This window comes from Camponotus floridanus, unplaced genomic scaffold, assembly GCF_003227725.1.
Source record: "Camponotus floridanus strain SB8 unplaced genomic scaffold, Cflo_v7.5 scaffold8, whole genome shotgun sequence".
Classification (NCBI taxonomy): domain Eukaryota; kingdom Metazoa; phylum Arthropoda; class Insecta; order Hymenoptera; family Formicidae; genus Camponotus; species Camponotus floridanus.
In genome coordinates, this window is record NW_020229849.1 from 96,880 (window position 1) to 117,940 (window position 21,061).

Below are 21,061 nucleotides of genomic sequence, written 5' to 3' on the forward strand. Positions count from 1 at the left end.
TCGGTCGCGGTTTCGTTCGGCGAGCGTGTCGCGATTGCGGCGTGCGGCGGTGCGCGGAGGCCGAGTGCCGGGCAAACCCAGGCGGCGGAGAGGTCAGCCCCGTCTCCGTCGGCGTGCACGGTCAGGAAGCCGAGTGCCGGGCAAACCCAGGCTGCGGAGAGGTCAGACCCGTCTCCGTCGGCGTGCGAGGTCAGGAAGCCGAGTGCCGGGCAAACCCAGGCGGCGGAGAGGTCAAACCCGTCTCCGTCGGCGTGCACGGTCAGGAAGCCGAATGCCGGGCAAACCCAGGCGGCGGAGAGGTCACACCCGTCTCCGTCGGCAGGAACGGTCAGGAAGCCGAATGCCGGGCAAACCCAGGCGGCGGAGAGGTCACGCCCGTCTCCGTCGGCGGGAACGGTCAGGAGTCAAGATGTCTCGGTTATTCCCTGAGATTCAGAGCTGGTCGGAAGCTGGAAAGGAATAAGGTGCCGGTCTGTCGTGCGAGCCGGCTTTTATACGGCTCGAGAGCCCCCCATGCTCGCGTGCGTCGAGGAGGGAGTAGGACGGTGGGGAAACATAGGCGGGATCGCAGGTGGGCGCCATAGGCGTCGAGTAAGGAATTTACTCGAGAACTTACTATAATTGACGTCTTTATTTTATAAGTTTTGGCACGATAAACAAATGAACATGAACGAACTAGAGAACAACTTAATATTACTATTTACAAGAATTATTTACAGTGACGACAGCATCGTCACACCACCCCGCGCTTAGGGGGGCCCGTCGAGGCGCCGGGCCGCTCGGGGGCGACCGTCGGGGTGAAACCTGATCACCCATCGGCCCGACGCGGTGCGGACCTTATACCTCCGCCCGATGATGGCCGATCCGGCGGGGACCTCGACCACGGTCCCGTCGCCCAGGCGGACGGGAATGGTCCCGGTGATAGGTGGCCTGGCGGTCTGGGGTCGGGCGGTGGCCGGTCGGGTGGCGGGGGGTCCGGCGAGCGTGGATGGTCCGGCGGTGGCAGGCCGGGCGGTGGGCGATCCGACGGTCGCAGGTCGGGTAATTGCTGGGCCGGTGGTCGTGGGCCGGGTAGTCGGCGGGCCGGGGTTCGCCGGCCGGGCGGTAGGCGGTCCGACGGTCGTGGGCCGGGCAGTAGGCGGCCCGGTGTTTGTTGACCGGGTCTTAGGAGCCCTGGTGGAGGTGTGCGCTCCGGTGGTCGGTGGCCTGGCTGCCGAAGTCGTGGTGTTCCTGGCAGCTGGTGGACGGCTGGTAGCCGACCGGGGGTCGGCTAGAGCGGCGATTCTTCCGCGGCGGCGTGGCTTGATCTCCGGCGGCGTCGTCAGGATGATTGCCTTCCGGTTTGCCTGGTCGGACCGCTGGATGGATGTCCCGGGCCGCGGCGGTCGTCGGGATCGTCCCGGGCTCGGGACCGCTGGAGGCGGCTTGGCAGGCGTTGATGGCGTCGTGGTCGGCGTGGTAGTAGGCCCGCTTGTCTCGGACTCCGAGCTTGAGCTTATGACTCCGAAGAGTTCGTCTATCTCGCGTCGGTCCATGGTGACTATTAATCCGCACGCGGTTGCACGGCCTTATATACTCGTCGCACTGCTCCTGGAGGGGATTCATTCGCGGAATTTCCGATGGCTCGGGGTGTCCCGTGGTTCCAGTGGAAGTAGCGGAGTCCGGTTGCAGGTCGGGTAGTCGCGGTGCCGGCGGTCGTAGGCCGGGCAGTAGCTGGACCGGCGGTCGTAGGTCGGGCAGTAGCCGGACCGGCGGTCGTAGGCCAGACAGTAGCTGGACCGGCGGTCGTAGGTCGGACAGTAGCTGGACCGGCGGTCGTAGGCCGGACAGTAGCTGGACCGGCGGTCGTAGGCCGGACAGTAGCTGGACCGGTGGTCGTAGGTCGGACAGTAGCTGGACCGGCGGTCGTAGGCCGGACAGTAGCTGGACCGGTGGTCGTAGGTCGGGCAGTAGGCGGTCCGCCATCCGCAGGTCGGGCAGTAGAGGGCCCGTGGTTCTAAGGGAAACTCCCTAGCAACGGCGTTCGTCCGAACGTTCCAAGCTGGCGGTACTTCGGCGTGGTCGGTGGCTTTTTGCCGGATTATGCGTCATCCTCGTCCACCCGAGGACTTTCTGGTATGTTCGGTTGTGGTTTCAGGTCCTGTACGTGGATATGCCGATGCCATTTCCCGTGTTCGTCGCGTAGGTCCACGATGACTGGGGATATTATCCTGCGTACTTCCATGGGCCCCGCAAATCGAGGGGCGAGTTTGGCATTAAACGCGTCGTCGCGGCTGGACAGGGGGCGTTCCCGCTTCCACACCTTGTCGCCCACCCGAGGGCGCCAGTCGCGTCGCCTCATGTTATAATGGCGCTCCTGTTTTTGGAAGGCTCGGGCGAGGTGCACCCTGGCGACCTCATAGGCCTCTTCCAGGCGTTGTCGATGCGACTCCGGGGAAGTCGGGTTCGGCGTTGGTTGTCGCTCGGCGGGATGGGGAGGTGCCAATTCGCGGTCGTGGAGCAGAAAGGCTGGGGTGTATCCGGTGGCCTCGTGTCGAGCGGTGTTTACCGCGAACTGCAACGCGTCAATGTGCTCGTCCCAATCCCGGTGCCGGTCGCCCACGTATTGACTAATCATGGTCTTGATGGTCCGATTCGCCCTCTCCACCGGGTTGCAATGCGGCGCGTAGACAGGTGACGTGCGGTGCTGGATCCCGAACGATGCCAGCAAGGTACGGAACTGACGGGAGGTGAACTGAGTCCCGTTGTCCGAGATGAGTTGGCCCGGGCATCCATGCCGGTAGATGATGCGGCGGGTCACCTCTTTCGCCAGTGCCGTGGCGGTGGCGCGTCGCAGGGGAACCATCTCGACCCATTTGCTGAACCGGTCCTGGGCGGTCAGGAGCCAGACATGTCCACGGACCGAGCGTGGCAGAGGACCGACTAGATCCACTGAGACTTGCTGCCACGGAGCGGTTACTGGGGTAGCGTGTAGATTCCCGGCTGGTCGTTGCTGCGGCACTTTGTGGGCCAGGCAGCTCGGACAGCTCCGAACGTACCGGGCTGTCTCCCGGAACATCCCCGGCCAGTGGTACAACCGGGCGAGTCGGGCGATGGTCTTAGCCACTCCTAGATGCCCTGCGGTTGGGTCGTCGTGTAGCCGACGCAGGATGTCGAGCCGCTGTTCCCGGGGGACGCATTGTTTCCATTGCTCGGTGGAGGGTACCTCGCTAAAATCCAGGTCGTGTAGCATATGTCGAAACAGTTGGCCACCACGTATTTCGTAGTCGGGGTACTCGTCTGGTCGGCTCTTTACTTCTCTGAGGAGGCGTTGGTACCATGGACACGCTATCCGGTGTTGCATTGCGTTGAGCTGCGGCTCCCGGGAGAGGGCATCGGCTACTTGATTTTGTCCTCCTCTTCTATAGTGTATGGTGAAGTCGAACTGTTGCAGTTCGAAGAGCCACCGCCCCAGGCGTCCGGACGGGTTTTCCAAACGTTGCAGCCACTTGAGAGACTGGTGGTCGGTTACGACGGTGAATCGATACCCCTCCAAGTAGTCTCGCATTCGCCGGATTTCCCATACCACGGCGAGACATTCCAACTCGGTCGCACTGTAGTTTCGCTCGGCGCCGTTGAGCGTTCGGCTGGCGTATGCGATTACTCGTTCCCCCTCCGTCTGGTGCTGCGTTAGCACGGCTCCTAGCCCATGCGAGCTGGCATCGGTTTGTAGCAGGAACGGTTTCTGAAAGTCCGGGCAGGCCAGAACCGGTGTGGAGGTCAATGCTGCCTTCAGTTGTTGAAAGGCTGCGTCTTCGGGGGTCCCCCATGTCCAGCCAGCTCGTTTTTTGGTCAGCGCGGTAAGCGGCGCCGCTAGTGTTGAAAAGTTCGGGATGAACCTCCGATACCACGAGGCCATTCCTAAAAATTGCCGGACCTTGCGCACGGTGGTGGGAATTGGCCACCCGGTGATGGCGCTCACCTTGTCTGGATCCGTGTGTATCCCTTGTCGATCAATCACATGCCCTAGGTAGCGGAGGCTCGGACGGCAGAAGTGGCACTTATCCGGGTTTAAGCGTAGCTTTGCTTCGCGTAGTCGCCGGAATACCTCTCTCAAGTGTTGCAGGTGTTCGCTGAACGTCTTGCTGGCGATTATTATGTCGTCCAAGTATACCAGGACGTTAGGTTCGAGGTCGGGGCCGATCACGGTATCTAGCAACCGCTGGAAGGTTGCCGGGGCCGAGTGCAACCCGAAAGGCATGACCGTAAATTGGTACAAACCCTTCCCTGGTACGGTGAAGGCGGTTGCAGGTCGACTCCCTTGGTTCAGTGGTATCTGCCAGTAACCACTCTTTAGATCCAAGGTGGTCAGGTATTTCGCCCCGCGTAACTTGTCGAGCGTAGCCGTGATGTGCGGCAAGGGATAGGCGTCTTTATCTGACATTGCATTCAGCCTGCGGAAATCGATGCAGAATCTATACTGCCCATCTTTCTTTCGAACAATGACTACCGGTGAGCTCCAGGCGCTGCTCGAGGGCTCGATGACGCCTTCGGCGAGCATTCGGTCGACCTCCTCATTGATGACGGCCTGCATGGCCGGGTTTCGAGGTCGGTACCGCTGTTTGATGGGCGGTCCCGGCTTTAGCCGGATGCGATGTTCGGTTCGGTCGGTTCGTCCCGTGATTACTTCGAATAATGGTAACTCGGCGGCTAGAAAGTCCCGGAGTTGTGCTTCTTCGTTTGCTTCGTTGTTTGGTCCGACGATGATCGTGTTGGTCCGGGAAACCGTCCCGGTCTGGTTCAACGGTGGTGGCGGCAAAGTGAATCCCATCTTCGCCCATAGGTCGGTACCAATCAGCACAGCGCTAGCTAGCCCAGGGAGTATGCAGAAGTCGTGCCAATAGGTTCTCCCATGCCATCGGAGAGGCAGGCGCAATACCCCAGTGACCCCTACCCGTGTGTTATCGGCCAGGAGGACGTAGTCTCCTCGGTTCTGGGCTAGTCGGGGTATTCCGGGGAATAGTCGTGCAGTCTCTTCCTGTATGCACGAGACTTCAGATCCGGGATCTATGAGAGCCGCAAACGGTTGTCGCCGGATGTGTACTTGGAGGTGCGGGCGCGGACGGTACTCTATTCGAGGCTGGGCTGGGAGACGGCCGCAACGTCCCCGGCCCGTTGGGCGTTTCCCGTCGGCGGGTGGCAGTCGCGAGTCAGGACACCATCTTTGCCGCACCGCGAGCAGAATTTCCTTGGTGGCCGCTTACAATCCACTCGAGTGTGTCCTCGCTGCTTACATCTCCAGCAGCACTCCTCCCGGTTGTAGGTGACGGCGGCGACTGATGGTTTGGCGGTCGTTGGGGTTCGATCCTGTCGACGGTGGTTGATTTCCTCAATCTTAGATATCCGGGTCCGGAGTTCGCTCATGGTGAGCTGATCGGTGAGCGGGACATAGAGCTGGTGTTCGGGATTCATGTTCTCGTAGATTTGTTCCAGCTGTTCTCGCTCGGAGTATCCCCCAGCTCGGCGCATCATGGTGAGAAGCGCATTGGAGTATTCGCGAAACGACTCCCCCGGCTTTTGGGAGCGTCCGTTGACTTCTCGTTTTAGTCGCCTCAGGTATCCCGGCGGCAGGTAATAATCCCGGAACTGTTCGCAGAAACTGGCCCAAGTTCCCCAGGTTTCGTGATGGTTTCGATACCACAAGAGGGCATCCCCTTTTAGCAATTCCGGTAGGCCCAAGAGTAAGTGGTCTTCTTCGAGGCCATAACTGGCTCTTAGCTCTTCAACTCTCTCTAGGAATGAGAGTGGATCCACTCCTTCGAAACGGTGGCCCCATTTCCGGATCTGGTTGATGATCTCGATGCGTTCCGTTGGACTCAAGGTGGGCATGGTTGCGGTTTCTCCTGGTACGTCACCGCTATTGTTCCTCGGGTTGTCGGACGGGTGGGCAGCGAAGTACAGGCGCAATCGGCGTCTCAGCAGGTCCACCTGGCCTGTGGTATCCACTTCGAACCGGTGGAGGTATTCTACAAGCTGTTCTTTGGAAAGGTTATTAATCCACGCAGTCATGAGGCTTTTCGCTAGCTGGACTCTCCTTAAACGGTCCCTGTTCGGGCGCCATGTAACGGTACGGCCTATCCCGTGCGCCACGGACTGGCTCGCCGGTGCCAAGATTCGGGAGTAGGTAGGAGAGTCAAGCGTACGAATCCTCTTTTATAAACAACAGGTCTTTATTGGTAGCTAGTTTATCCAGGTTGACTTAGCCTACGCAGAGCTTATACCTAACTATTTTTAAGCGGAGCTTATACCTAACTTATTGTGCGCGGAGCTTATACCTAACTTATTCTACGCAGTTAATTATTCCTCTAGCTTAACCTACGGACGCTTACGGTAAACTTAGCCTAGACGGTCGGTCGCGGTTTCGTTCGGCGAGCGTGTCGCGATTGCGGCGTGCGGCGGTGCGCGGAGGCCGAGTGCCGGGCAAACCCAGGCGGCGGAGAGGTCAGCCCCGTCTCCGTCGGCGTGCACGGTCAGGAAGCCGAGTGCCGGGCAAACCCAGGCTGCGGAGAGGTCAGACCCGTCTCCGTCGGCGTGCGAGGTCAGGAAGCCGAGTGCCGGGCAAACCCAGGCGGCGGAGAGGTCAAACCCGTCTCCGTCGGCGTGCACGGTCAGGAAGCCGAATGCCGGGCAAACCCAGGCGGCGGAGAGGTCACACCCGTCTCCGTCGGTAGGAACGGTCAGGAAGCCGAATGCCGGGCAAACTCAGGCGGCGGAGAGGTCACGCCCGTCTCCGTCGGCGGGAACGGTCAGGAGTCAAGATGTCTCGGTTATTCCCTGAGATTCAGAGCTGGTCGGAAGCTGGAAAGGAATAAGGTGCCGGTCTGTCGTGCGAGCCGGCTTTTATACGGCTCGAGAGCCCCCCATGCTCGCGTGCGTCGAGGAGGGAGTAGGACGGTGGGGAAACATAGGCGGGATCGCAGGTGGGCGCCATAGGCGTCGAGTAAGGAATTTACTCGAGAACTTACTATAATTGACGTCTTTATTTTATAAGTTTTGGCACGATAAACAAATGAACATGAACGAACTAGAGAACAACTTAATATTACTATTTACAAGAATTATTTACAGTGACGACAGCATCGTCACAGGGTGAAATGATACAACCCTTTTCCCGGAACGCTAAACGCAGTGATCTCTCGGCTTTCCTTGGCCAAAGGTATTTGAAAATACGCCTGGCTTAAATCGATCGTCGAGATATAATGCGCGGATCTCAATTTATCTAAGATGCCGTTCATGTTCGGCAGCGGATACGCGTTCTTCTTGGAAAGACTGTTAACCTTCCTAAAATCGAGGCAGAAGCGATATTTACCGTTCGGTTTTTTTACCATCACTATCGGATTTGACCACTCGCTAAACGATGGCTCAATGATAACGGCCTCTAACATTTTGTCTACCTCGTCGCGAATTACTTCTTGGACCTTCGGCGAAACGAGATAACACCTCTGTCTGACGAGCGCGTGATGACTGACGTCGATTTTATGTTTGATGAGAGAAGTGACACCAGAACTAGCGGTGGTTTCCGGTACGTTTTTCGCGATAAATTCTTTAAGTCGGTCTTGCTCAGAGGGCGTTAATTCGGGGAGCGCAGCACAGCACGTTTTTGCGAGAATTTCTCGCGACTCAAATGGATAGTTCATTTTAGGCTCGTCCTCAAAACACCACCTTGAGGACGCGAAACTTATGTTAACGCCTAATCGACACAGTAAGTCCAACCCCGCTATGCACGGAACAACCAAAGTCAGCAATAACCCTACGGTGATATCACACGTTCGATCCTCTAACATGAGCGATATTTCCGCCTCTTCGCGTATTTCGGCGATCTGGCCGTTAACGGTAAGAATTCGCGACCCGTTATTCTGCCTAGTTGGTATCCTAAACTGTCATATAATTTCGATTCCTTCCCGACCAAAGATCGTACGGTTCGAACCGGGATCGACGAGGGCTTGAAGGGGTCGCCCCTGCACGAATACTTTAAAATACAATAACGGCGTTAACCAGGAGCAATCAAGAGCACCGTACGAACTGCCGGTACAATCTGGTATCGGGATCCCTATTGCAATTTCAGGAATCGCAGAGACCCGTCCTACTGACTCCCTCTTTCGTTTCCCGAGCATGAGGGGCACGTCTTGACGGTGAAATTCACTTTCCCGCAGCGGTAGCAAAGCGCTGCGGTTCTTTACATTCGCGTGCAACGTGTCCCGTTTTCTCGCAATTCCAACATTTGATGTTAACGCGCGAACCTGCAGTCGTCGCGACGGTGGCCGTCTCAGTTGCCGGATTGGCTGCAGGGGTTGCGATCGCCGTGCTTTTACGCGATTTTCCGGACGCCTTCCCCTTCTGCGGTCCGCGCGCATCAACGCCGGCAGCAACTGCAACCGTTGCAGTTCGCTGCTCTTTTTTCGGTGGCCTGTATGCCAGTTCGGGGAAGATGGACTGTTCCGCGGTCGGAGGCGCGCGATGCGTTTTGGCGGCCTCATAACTTCTTTCCACGCGCGTCACTCGACACTCCAAAGTCGCGAAATCATGAATGTCCTCACGATCTACCGCGGTCCTTAGCGCGGCAGCATATTGCGATACACGTACCCAAGCTGTTCGTCCAGACTCCTCATGCGATCAAAAAGAGCTAACATATATGTGAGATACTCCGCGAAAGGCTCATGTTCTCCCTGAGTCCGCCGAGCAGCCTCATCCCGTAATGCGAACTGAAAATCCGAGTTTCTGAACCGGGCGCGCCACGCGGCAACGAACTCCCGCCACGAGTGCAACTTCGCTCGTTTATGCCGGAACCAGTACAACGCGGTACCCGATAAGAAAAATGGCAAAGATTTCAATAAATCTTCGTCCCTAACCGATAGCAACGCGCATCCCTCCTCGATTCGCATGAGAAACGTTTCCGCGTCACTCCTGCGTGCCCCCGTGAAATTTAAATTCCATCGTTGCATGATGTTATATACGTCCATCACGGACGACGTACCCCGGTTAAACGGGCGGCTATTTCCCGATGGCGCGTCAGCGCGGTCCTCCTCCGACAACGACAGCAGGGATGGCGTAAATCGTGACTGAACGCGAGGAGGCGCGACGCTTGGATAACCTGGCCGTCGCGCGATCCGCTCCCCCGAGATGGAGGTTTCCACGTAACCCGGCCCCCATATCGAACCGCTCGCTGGGGCTATCCGGTCTCACAGCCCCGGTCTCGAGAGGAGCCAAAAGTTCCAATTCGCTATACGTAGGCGAGTGCGTGGGATCTAGGCCGAGAGTCTGGTACCGCTCATGACGCGCAAGACGTGCCCTCATGATAGTTTCGGTACCCTCCAATCGCAAAGCGCATTTCTCTAGTTCGGCCTTCAACTCGGCCGCCGACAGCTCGTCAATCCACTTTAATTCCGACATCGCGAGGGAAATTTCAAAGAGAGGGAGGAAGAAAAAAAAATTCTGATTCGCGAGCCGACCGATCAAAAGGCTCGATATAGGAGCAAAAGATCGACAGCCAGTACGTGCCGTGAGCTCCCCAAAATACTCTGATCAACTATTCGCACACGAGTAGCAAGTTCGAGGAACGCGCACGAAAGGCTCCGCTAATCTTTAATAAAGATAAGAAAATTTTTCCGCCGCCTTTCGCGATCACGTCCGCTAGAAACCGTACCAGCAACGAAACGCAATCACGGCCGCCAAATAACCGGAAGACAGCGCAAAAATCCTGTAGCGTAATTCTGGAGCAAACGTAACCCAAGCAATACGCGAAATTCGCTGAATATCATCAGCCAAAATGCGTCAATTATGCGATCACTTCATCAAAGTACCGAATGCCCGAAATTCCATGACCATGCGCACGCGGGACATACGAAGATACAATATAATTTCAACACAAGTAATACAATATAATTCAATACAAAATATGATTTAAATAAAAATACAAAAATGCCCATAAAGAGAAGTAAGGATTAGCACGACAAGCAATCAAAATATACAAAAATTTAAAAATTTTCACATCAAAAGATATCAAATTTCAGAAAAGAAAATAATTCAATTTAATGTTGGGTCTACTCAAGTGACCTCCACAAATGTCCCATGGAATATCGAAGAAACACGGGATACAAGAACTAATTTAAATTTATTTATTCAATGTTCTCTGTAAGATAGAGCGAGTGAAAAAATGAAAATAAAGAGAAAATGTAAAAAAAATGAGCAAAAATTAAGGTGTGATTGATTTAATTAAATAGTTGACGATACTGCCAGAAAGGAAAAGTAAGAGCAACGAACAGAAGTGAGGGTGCATCTAATAAATAATAAAGTTAGCAATATTTCAAAGGTGACGAAAAGCGAATGAAAAAGTCCGAAAAGAACTAAAATCTCTAATTCTGTACAAGCAATTCTTCAACGCAAAGAAGAAAAAAGGAAAATACATATCCCGTGACCTTATCCCATGTGACAAAACAAGAAAAAAAATTGAAATTCGCGGCGTAATTCGGAAACGAATAATAAACGGTAATACTACATTCGATACAATTGGCGAGGATCATAAAATTTTGACTATTTCTCAATTACGCGATCTCAAAAGCCGAAAATTACAGCAAAAACAAAAGCGAAAAGAATATTAGAATCCCGTAATCAATGTATATTTAAATAACATGAAGAAGTAATCGTCGTGTAATCGACACGTTCCCGTACATTCACGCGAATAATAGCGAATGGAATATACAAAAAAAATAACACGAAAGCGGAGACAGACGCGATATAACGAATTATCGACAGCACGAATCATTCAATAACAAGATCGATTATATTCGGTCGTATACATGTTCAATACGTTCGAAATCAACACGATGATATCGCGAAAGAAATGTCTTTCAATCGATGATCGATAATAACATTGATCTAATCCGAACAATATCGAATAATACAAATCTTAATATCATAAGGCACAGTTCAATATTAATACCATTCCACAAATAAATATTACAGAGCAAATAATATTCACCAATAATCTCATCAAAATAAATAATCTTCACATAAATTCAATAATAGGCAGACACAAAATAAATTCAAATATGTTCAAATATATTCGCAATTTCCTCAGAAATACCGCTCTCAATCCTCAAATTTCGCTCTCTCAACACAGAAATCTTTTCGAACATCCCGTATTAATTTTTAAGGGGCCCCACGTTGGACGCCAATTTGTGACCGTGAAATTTCTTTTTTTTTTCTGAACGGGGAAGTTATTAAGAGAACCGATGGTGTTGGTCCACGGCACACCTTCGGCACGATCACCCTCCGTCGACTCGGCGGTCGCACCAAAAAAAAAGAACAAGAATTTCTGAACGCCAGGCGCGAATATCCGCGCCGCGCGAAACGCTAATTAATCGCAAAGAAAATCGAAGGGCCGATCGTGACGGCCCGAAATCTCGGTAGCTCACGCAAACGATGTCGGTAGAGGCGTGGAGTTCGCGGAGAACGGGGGAGAGGAGGTCGAGAACGGTTGTAACACTGAGAGAAAACTAGTAATCATAAAAATTCGTAACATATATTTTGTCGAGAAAAGAAAATCGAATAAAATAAAAAATGTATTTAATCTTATGGTTGCCATTCCGACATAATTTCACGCGCACAACCAGTCGCAATTCGATGAAATTTGTTTTATTTACGGCGTCTTATATTACGGCGGCGAGTCCCGTGAGCGAGACAAGGATAGCTATCGATGCGCACGGCCGCGATCAAGAGCGAGCCAGACAGAGCATGGATCACGCGGTCGATGCGTGTCTATTGTGAAAAGCCGGGAAAGACAAATAGATTATTAGCCGACGGGTTAATGAGAGTGCAGCAATTAATCGCACCCGCGATACTGTTCTCGCCCGCCCGAGATCTACCCGATAGCAATCGATACTTCGCGAGCCCCGCGCGATGGAATGCGGCAGGGCGTACAGCGCAATACAACAACGTCACGTTAATAGGACGAGTTTCGGTCGAAACATAAAGATTTTCCGACAAACTACGACAGCCGAAACGCACAGATTATGCTAATAACGATGAAATAAGCTCACAACGACGATAGATCTCACGAAAACGCGGACAATTTACAATATACGACAACGCGAAATATGACACGGTGACTGGAGGCGTTTCCCGGGGAAGCAGCGGTCCTGCAACAAAAGCTCGGACGAATCGCTCGACCCCTCTATTATTCGCGTGTTTCCCAAAATCACGAAAGAACGGAGACGTTAATGGCGTATGGACCACGTGCGACAAACGCGAATAATCGATAGTATCTGATACGTAAAATCGAGGGCCCGACACAATTCACCCGAGCGGCAGCGAAATTGTTGGCCTTACAGAAAGATCGTTCGTCTCACCAGAATGGTCCTTGAAGATCGTCAACAGAAAAAGCTCTCGGTATTCTCAACGGGATCTGCGTCCTTTTGCATCGCTAGTCCGAACAGATGAGAACAGTAAGGTGCGTGAGATCCGCGGGAGAAACGTCGGCGATCGTTTTCCCCGATTTTCCTCGCCGAATCTAATTGGCGCAGGGCCGTGTCGCGCCCTTCACGGGCCGATTCTTATCACGGCCGTAATTCTGCTGTATGGGTCCCGGAAATTCGGCCGCAAAGAGAAATACTCTCGGCAGCAAACGCTCCTTGCCCCGCCTGACTTCCTCGGGGCTCGGGAAATCCTCCGGTCATCCTTTCAGTTATTTCAATTACTCAGTTGTTTAATGCAAAATAATTTGAAACGGTCCGCTTTTCTTGACGCTCCGGAACGGCTCGTCGGATAGCCAGGATTCGAGCAAAGGGGGAGAAATAAATCAACTTGTGCGAACATTTTCTTAAAACTAGATGTGTTTTTATTGAATGAATGTATTATGTACAAGATGTGTATGCGAGAGTATAAATGTCGATGTGATTGTGCGTACAATAATTAAACTTGAAAATAATATCCGGTGTACAAACGAAAACGGTAAATCTTGCGCGGGTAAGTAATATACAACGGATGGACGAGAAACGCGTATAACTAGTATCGGACGATCACGGAAACGTGGGTACTCAGGACGGACACGGAACCTAGGACTAGTGTTGTATCGTCGACGGGGCTGGTTGTCAGGACGGCTCAGAGATGCCGGCGACACCCCGTGCAGTCGGGCAATGCTTCGACTGAGACTGCGTACAGGGAAACCGGAGTTACCCGGTGGATCGGACGATAAGTCGTCTCGGACTGGATCCGGGAAAACCGGAGACACCCGGTGGATCGAGGAACACCTCGACCGGGACTGGTACAGGATTCGGAGTTACTCGGCGGGAGTCGAGAGATACCTCGATTCAGGAAGTCGCAGACACCCGACGGATCGAGTAACGCCTCGAGCGGGATGGGATGACCGACACTGGAGACACCCGATCGAGTCGAGGAGCATCTCGGCCCGGGCGAGATCTGGTCAGGATCTGGCCTCGATGCACTGGTCGTGTCGGCTCGTATACCGGCCGGAGATTCCCCTACCTGGTGAATCACTCAGATGGGGCACGACTGCGAAAATTCGCAAATATTCGGACAGAGCGAGAGGGAGAGAGCGAGACAGCAAGCGCAAAGCGATGAGAGCAATCGATGAAAGCAAGCGAGACAGCGAGCGTGCGAGCGAGGAAGCGTACGGGCATGTATGGTTGTGAGCGAGATAGCGGGAAGTTAGCGGGTACGATTAAGCAAGCGAATAAAGAAGTAATTATATTTTATTAAATAACGACAAATAGGAACGAGGCGCAGGCGCATCGTTACAAATTAATTTACTTTACAATTAAATTAAACGGGATTATTTAATTAACAGAAAAAGAATTACACTTCATTTTTATAGAACATCATCGCTTCAATGAATTGATAGCGTCCGTTAAATTTTGTATTCAACAAAATCCTTATTTGAATGTGCAACAAATAACTCTACAAGCAAATAAGATTAATAAGACTATTAAAATTTAGTAAGTTAAAACAAATAAATGAAAAACAAAGCTATGAATAGTGTGCAACAGATTGAAAAATCTTTATTTATTTAACGTTAAATTCCTGTCGCAAGTAGATAAAATAAAAGACGAAATTTAAATCGACTACACTGGCAATTTTTGGTTGACAATGTAACGTTCCGACCATGGGTTTTGGTCCTTAACAAGTGAACTAAAAATTGTTTCCAGTATTATAAACAGAAAATAAATTACAGTAATTTCAAATAAAAAGTGAACAGAAAATTATATACATACATGTTCGCGGGTGAGCGCGGATAGCTGCGACAGCGCGAGGTTTTGAAAACGCGGCAGACGGATGGCCGCGAACAGAGTATTTAACGTAAAAGACTTCACACGACACGTAATTCTTTTTTTTTATTTTGAGTTTTATTTTATACACCACACAATTAACAAATTTACACAATAAAAATTAACATAAATTTCAGACGCCGAATTGACAAAGAGAAGTCCAAGTGAGAAAGCGGTCGATATATTTGCGGTTATACAAGCGGTTTTTCGAAGCGGTTTTTAGAGTACTGCGAGCAGCGATAAGTGCGAGACTTGGTTGGTCCACGCGCGGTGCCCATTATAAAGCGAGCGGATTTTTGGGCCCGCTTCGACGTGGACCAATTAATTTAATATTTTAGCGGTGACACTATTGCGGCGTGTGTCATTGGTCGTTAATGACGTCTCACGCTGGACGTCGCTTATTTTCCATGCGCGCAATCTTTTTAGATCAGCTGATTGGCGATCAGCTGATCGTGACGCATGGGCGCGCATGCCCATGAGCGGCGTAAATTTTAACGGCGGTTGACAATAATATTATCAGCGATGGTAATGAGCGGTTTTTTTGATGGCGAAAAAAAGCGAGAACTCGAGCGTTCGAGTTTTTTCTGATAAACAGACATTTCGAGAAGATTCTCGACGCCCGTTAATTTTAAATTCTCGAATATTTATTAGCGAAAACATGCGGATTTCGCTATGCGCTTTTTAGACTAGAATGATTAGTTCTAATTTTGAACAATACAATATCTTAGTTAATTATTATATTGTGAGAAATAAGGAAATCACTGTGTCAAGATTTCATCATATCAACCTCTCCATGAAACAGAGAAAGACAAAACAAACTTTATTAGTCTATCATAAATATTGTTTAAATTCTCAATGTCCTTTTGTAAGTTAATAATGTTGTCAAACTTTTGATAAAAAACATTTCAGCAATTTCTCTCTTCCTCACATGTTTTTCATTGTGTAAAATAACCGGTATTGACGAATTAAAGTCGTGATTAAATTCCAATTTATGTTTGCTAATGACAGAAAGATTACTTTCATGCAATTTAATGTCGTTAAAATGTTTTTTGACACGAGTGCCTAAATGTCTTTTCGTTTGGCCAATATATGACGTATTACAATTTTTATAGTATAATTCATAAACGACTTCAGTCCTGCTATTAATAGACAATCTATCATTTCCACGTTTAATCAATGCATTAAGTTTTTTAGGTAAATTATAGACAACAATAAGACATTTATTTATTTATTTAAATATGAAAAAATAAAATTATAATATAAAAATAAGTAGTACATAATAACGCATTATATATTACGCATAATAATGCATAATATTCTGTATCTTCATTGATTCATGGTTTTCTTCTTTATATTTTTCATACACACTGAGTATTTTGATCAAATGATAACATGATACACGTTAAACTTTAATATCTTGTGCACGAGTCAGACGAGTCATGGCTGTATACATTGTGGCCGGTAATGGAAAGTAAAATATTGAGTCGGTAAGATAGTGAAAAAAATTTGTAAAATATTTGCAACTTATATGCAACTGATAGTAAAGGATTAATATTTGCAACTGATAGTAAAAGATTGATCTTATAACGGTTTAATTCAAGGTAAGCGAAGTTGAATGAATTTAAAACACACACATACTCTCTCTCATCATTCACTGTCCGGTCAAAAGCCAATCCAATTTGTGTGATAAGCCAAAGGCCCGTTAGGCGTCGATAAATCCATTTGAATTCTCGACGTTGCCCGACTTTCACCGTCGCCCGCGTGGAGATGGGGACGGCGCGTGAGCGTTATACACTCTTTCGAAAGTCTTAATGTTTTTAATTTTATTTTTTTCATTTTACATGCAGATACATAAAAAGATATAACACGTACAATTATAAAATTACAATTTATTTCAGTCATATTGTATACAAGTGAACGAACAAAATGCGGAACAAAATAATGCTACTGCTATTGCTAGTCCTCTTCTTCGTCTGACTGCAACGAGCCAAATGAGGCAACCTCTTCTCTTTCTAGATCCCTAGAAAAGGAAGGAGTAGATGGCGGAGTAGAGGGCGGAGAATACGAAGGTGATCTCGGCGGAGAGCCGAGAACAACATCCTCTTGTTCTTCCACCTCCTCATCCTCCACCTCCTCTTCCTCCTCCATCTCCTCCTCTTCGACCTCGTGTTCAAAATTCTCTTCTTCCATCATTTCATCCCATAGCCAATATGCCGGACATTTTTTTACTATTTTACCATCTGGATTCAATACCATGATGTTTTACCTTTTATTAGTATTAGGAGCCGAATACGTCCGGTATTCAATCTGTTGCGGTCTTATATACCGAGGCTGCCTCAATTCTCTTATGCGAAATGGTTTGTCCCTGCTACCATCTGTCGGCTCGCCTCGAACTGAATCGCCTTAGGGCTCGCACCGCCGTACGCGTAGCGCATGCATGACTTGGAGTGCAGTAGGCGCTGAATGTGTGGTAGATCGTAGCCGCCACAGTATAATATAGTTATAATAATATCTTATAATAGATAATATGTGTATATACATACACATATATATATATATATATATATACAGGGTCTACCAAAAGTGTGGAAACCCCTAAATATCTCGGAAAATATACGTTTTACAGAAAAGTGTTTCCAACAAAAGTTGTAGGGTTTAAGAAGATCTATATACTGATTCTATCAGTTTGACCTTGGATGGCGTCGTCAAGGTCAGGTCAAGGTCACATTGACTTTTTTAAATGACACCCCCTACATTTGATTGCATATTCTTATAGCTTAATTCAAGAGCTTTCCAAAACACTATAATAATGTTCATTTTTATTAAGTACTTTGCGAGTTATGAGGGTTGAAATAATTTCTTAATTTTACATAAACCATAAAATATCTAGTAAACCATTCATTTTTCGATTATCTTACCTTCATACTTTTATGTACAAATTAATGAGAGGAATCAATTGGTGTAAAGAAAACACATAGTTGTTTCTAAGAAAAAATATGTAATTTGCAATTAACAATTCCATATTTTTTCTTAAAAACAACTGTATGTTTTCTTTATACCAATTGATTCCTTTCATTATTTTGTACATAAAAGTATGAAGGTAAGATAATCGAAAAATGAATGGTTTACTAGATATTTTATGGTTTATGTAAAATTAAGAAATTATTTCAACCCTCATAACTCGCAAAGTACTTAATAAAAATGAACATTATTATAGTGTTTTGGAAAGCTCTTGAATTAAGCTATAAGAATATGCAATCAAATGTAGGGGGTGTCATTTAAAAAAGTCAATGTGACCTTGACCTGACCTTGACGACGCCATCCAAGGTCAAACTGATAGAATCAGTATATAGATCTTCTTAAACCCTACAACTTTTGTTGGAAACACTTTTCTGTAAAACGTATATTTTCCGAGATATTTAGGGGTTTCCACACTTTTGGTAGACCCTGTATATATATATATTGTGATGTTGCAGTCCTGTCGCGCGTCCATCCGCCCCGATAAGTTTAACGGGCCGAGCGGCCGCGCCAGAATCTGCATCGAGAGAATATTATCGAGCTTCCCGGAGAGACGAACGATATTATTATGTTTTTCGCGTTTATTAATTTTATTTGTCATTTCTTTTGTATCGAGCGAATTTCGGGCAACCCGCCGGAGAAGATCAGGAGGGCTAGGAGCGCATCGAGGGATCTTACGTCACGGCTGACGACACGGCGCTTCTCGACAGCCAGCGAGGGACGAAATAGCGCCTGAAAGGTCGAGTGACCAGACGCCAAAGAGGCAACATCACCCCTTTTCCAGAAGGCAGAGCAAGGGACGGATCGGCGCTATCTCCCCCGCAGAGGCGAGAACAACATCTGAGCCTCCACCGGGCCATTGAAAATGGGCCCAGCGAAATTTTAATTCGAGGCCGTTGTGCGCCAGGCGCCGAAATATCTCGCATTTCGCGAGGCGCCAGGATCTCTCGCGTGCCGCGATATGATTGGCCGCGGAGCTGCGCACCCCTCTACGCGGTCATTGACGCCGCTATCGATCCGGGATGGAAAGATGATTCTGGTGCGGGCGCTCGATAACAGTAGTCGCAATTTGTCGGTTGTCGTCTTGTGAAAGTTTGTGAGAGAATCGCCGTTGTCGAGATATCCGCCGAGGACGAAGCCGAGGACCATCCCCAGCGCTAGGAGAAGTATCGATGAGGTTGCCCATCTTTTTATTGTGAGCCACATACGCGATTTGATCCGCCGGCCGGCCGTTCTGCCGCCGTCGCCATTTTCGTGTTTCGCGACCGTTCAGGTTCAGGATCGAGCCATCGAGATTTTGGTGAATTTTCGGGCGATCGAAGGCAAGCGACCGAGGAAGAGCGGACCATCGTATTGTAGGCATTAATTGATAAGGTAACGTTCTCTCTCCGGGTCTCGGGGTATTCATTATGCGTAGCTATCGACCGCCAAATATCGACCGCATGCGCGAAGGATCGCGAAAAACGTACGCCGCCCGTGTCGTCGTGTTGTGTCGTTGCCGCGTGAAATATTCCCGTAAATTATCTCAGTGATTTTTGTGTCTGATTTCGTGGATGTCGTCGTCGATTGTTAAGTATGCATGTGGGCGTTTATTGTATTTTATCGTATGGTGTGCGTTAGAGTATTTGCGTCTTTGTCGCGCTTATTACGCCGTCGAATAGAGCGTAATAAATGGTAATAGGGTATTTGCGTCTTTGTCGCGCTTATTACGCCGTCGAATAGAGCGTAATAAATGATAATTTGTGTCTGTCGAATTTGTCGCGGTGCGAAATAATCGCCAAAGTCCGACCGAGAGTAAAATCTGAATTCTGCTTGCGCGGAAGAAAGAGGCGAAACGCCGGCAGAGAAAAATCTCCGGCCGCCGTCGACTATCGAATATCGAAAATATCGTTCGCCTGTCGCATACAAGATCCGTCTTCGCAAAACTATTAATTATTTCCGATCTCTGGTTAATTAGGCTGTTGAGCTATTAAGTTGTCGTTTAAACTTGCGAATTGGGAAATTGTGAAGAAAAGTCAGTAGCGAACGAAATCGTCGATTTGGTTGTCGAAATTACGATACCTTTTGAGTGAATATTATCCGCGAATATTTTCATGCCATAAATCCTTTGTCTTTCGAGAAATATCATTCAGTCCCGCAAACTCCGGCCATAAAAACGGGCTCGGAAAAACAACAGGAATGTGTTAGCGCTCTCGTTTTCGGTAGTCCATTTCAAGCGAACATTTGCTTTGAATAACGTCTTATTATTCGTGCCAAGATTAATTTGATTGTGCATTTCGCTTTCGTATTTTCTTGAATTTATTGTGAACCGTTGTTTTCAAACTGATCTGTTATTCAAGTTTATTTTTATATTTTTTTTTATATTATTCCTCTATTAATAAATTTGTTATATTTCTTTGTTAAAATCGCGTAATTTATTTGAGTGTTAGTTTCTCGTGGTTGTCGATACCCGTTTTGTGTCTGTCGCATTTTGAATTAATGAAGTCTCGCATAATCTCAATTGACTTTCTTCCAAAACCCCTCCCCTCTACCGTTAGGCGAGCTAGTCGGCCCGTGGCGAAGCAGGCTATTATTTTTCGCGTTCTTTGGAGTTTCGTGGAAAAACTGATGCATGAAAGACCGCATCTGGTGCCCAACTTATCGAGATATCGAAACGGCCTCCGCTCCGCTGCGGCTCGCGCAAGAACGCCCTCCATCCCGGTTTCTCCGAGCGGGAGTACATTAATTTCGCTATTTTTTTTGACGGCGTTTTCGCTCCCCCGCGCATGCTCCTCCCCAACATCTCGAGGAGTGTGTCGATTAATTTGAATTGAAGAAACATCGCAATATATATATATATATATATATATATATATATATATATAGACGAGAAAATTAGGAAGAAGAAACAGGGTGGCGTCAGGCGCAAATACGGCCCTGAAGACTGCAGGAATCATTAAAATCAGCGACGATCCTGAGGGTTGCGAAAGCGCCACAAGTGGCCTACTTACGCATTAATTTGCCGGCATTTCGGGCCTTCCGCTCGTCCCTGTTCGGCGGACCAGCGTAGGGGACGACGGCCCAGAATAATCGATTGTCTGAGTGGATGCCGAGAGAGCCGAAAGTCGCAAGGATTCATCGGTGAGACGAGCGTCGACCTCCTCAGGCCGTTTTATCGTTGTATAGCAGGTAGAATTAGCCCGAACAAAGTCAGTGCCGAATTGCTGCCGTTGAAAAATTCCTTACGCGAGAAGTGCGTAGTAGAATGCGACGGTCGGCCGACATACTTTGTTTGAGCTACAATAATATTAAGTGCCCTCTCTCCCGGTTAAGCGCCGACAATCAAATTTGCCTTTTCTTCTTGCGATTATTGTTGCTTGTAAAATTTTGTGTAAAGTAGCTTGTGATACGACGAACTCACACACAAAGGCGATCGCGATATTTGATAGTCGGCAGATACGTTGCGGCATCGACTCGCGTATCTCTGCGACGTGAATTGTTCGATTCGTAATTATAGTTTATTATTCGCGTTTTTGATATTTTATTACCACTAATTGTTCACGCTCATGTTCGATCGTTTATCTTGTGTAATTGCTTATTCGCTCAATTCTTCCGTTATTGTCGCAATTCTGTATTTGTCTGATCGATTCACGCTAATAATCGATTCTATTAATATCGTGTTTGGCGAATTTAACTACCGTCATTATTTAATATTTTTGGCTTATAACAAACGGATGTCATTA

At 48.8% G+C, this 21,061-nt stretch overlaps 1 protein-coding gene across 1 annotated transcript; it reads right to left on the reverse strand.

Moving 5' to 3' along the window:
• Positions 1–1,164: 1,164 nt before the first annotated feature.
• Positions 1,165–1,965, reverse strand: LOC112639639. Its single transcript, XM_025414299.1, has one exon. The coding sequence runs from the start codon at positions 1,963–1,965 to the stop codon at positions 1,165–1,167; it is 801 nt and encodes a 266-aa protein (XP_025270084.1).
• Between the last annotated feature and the right edge of the window lie 19,096 nt (positions 1,966–21,061).

Bases quoted from the DNA above. Each gene is read 5' to 3' on its own strand.
- LOC112639639 (XM_025414299.1), bottom strand. From the start codon at position 1,965: ATGGCGGACCGCCTACTGCCCGACCTACGACCACCGGTCCAGCTACTG.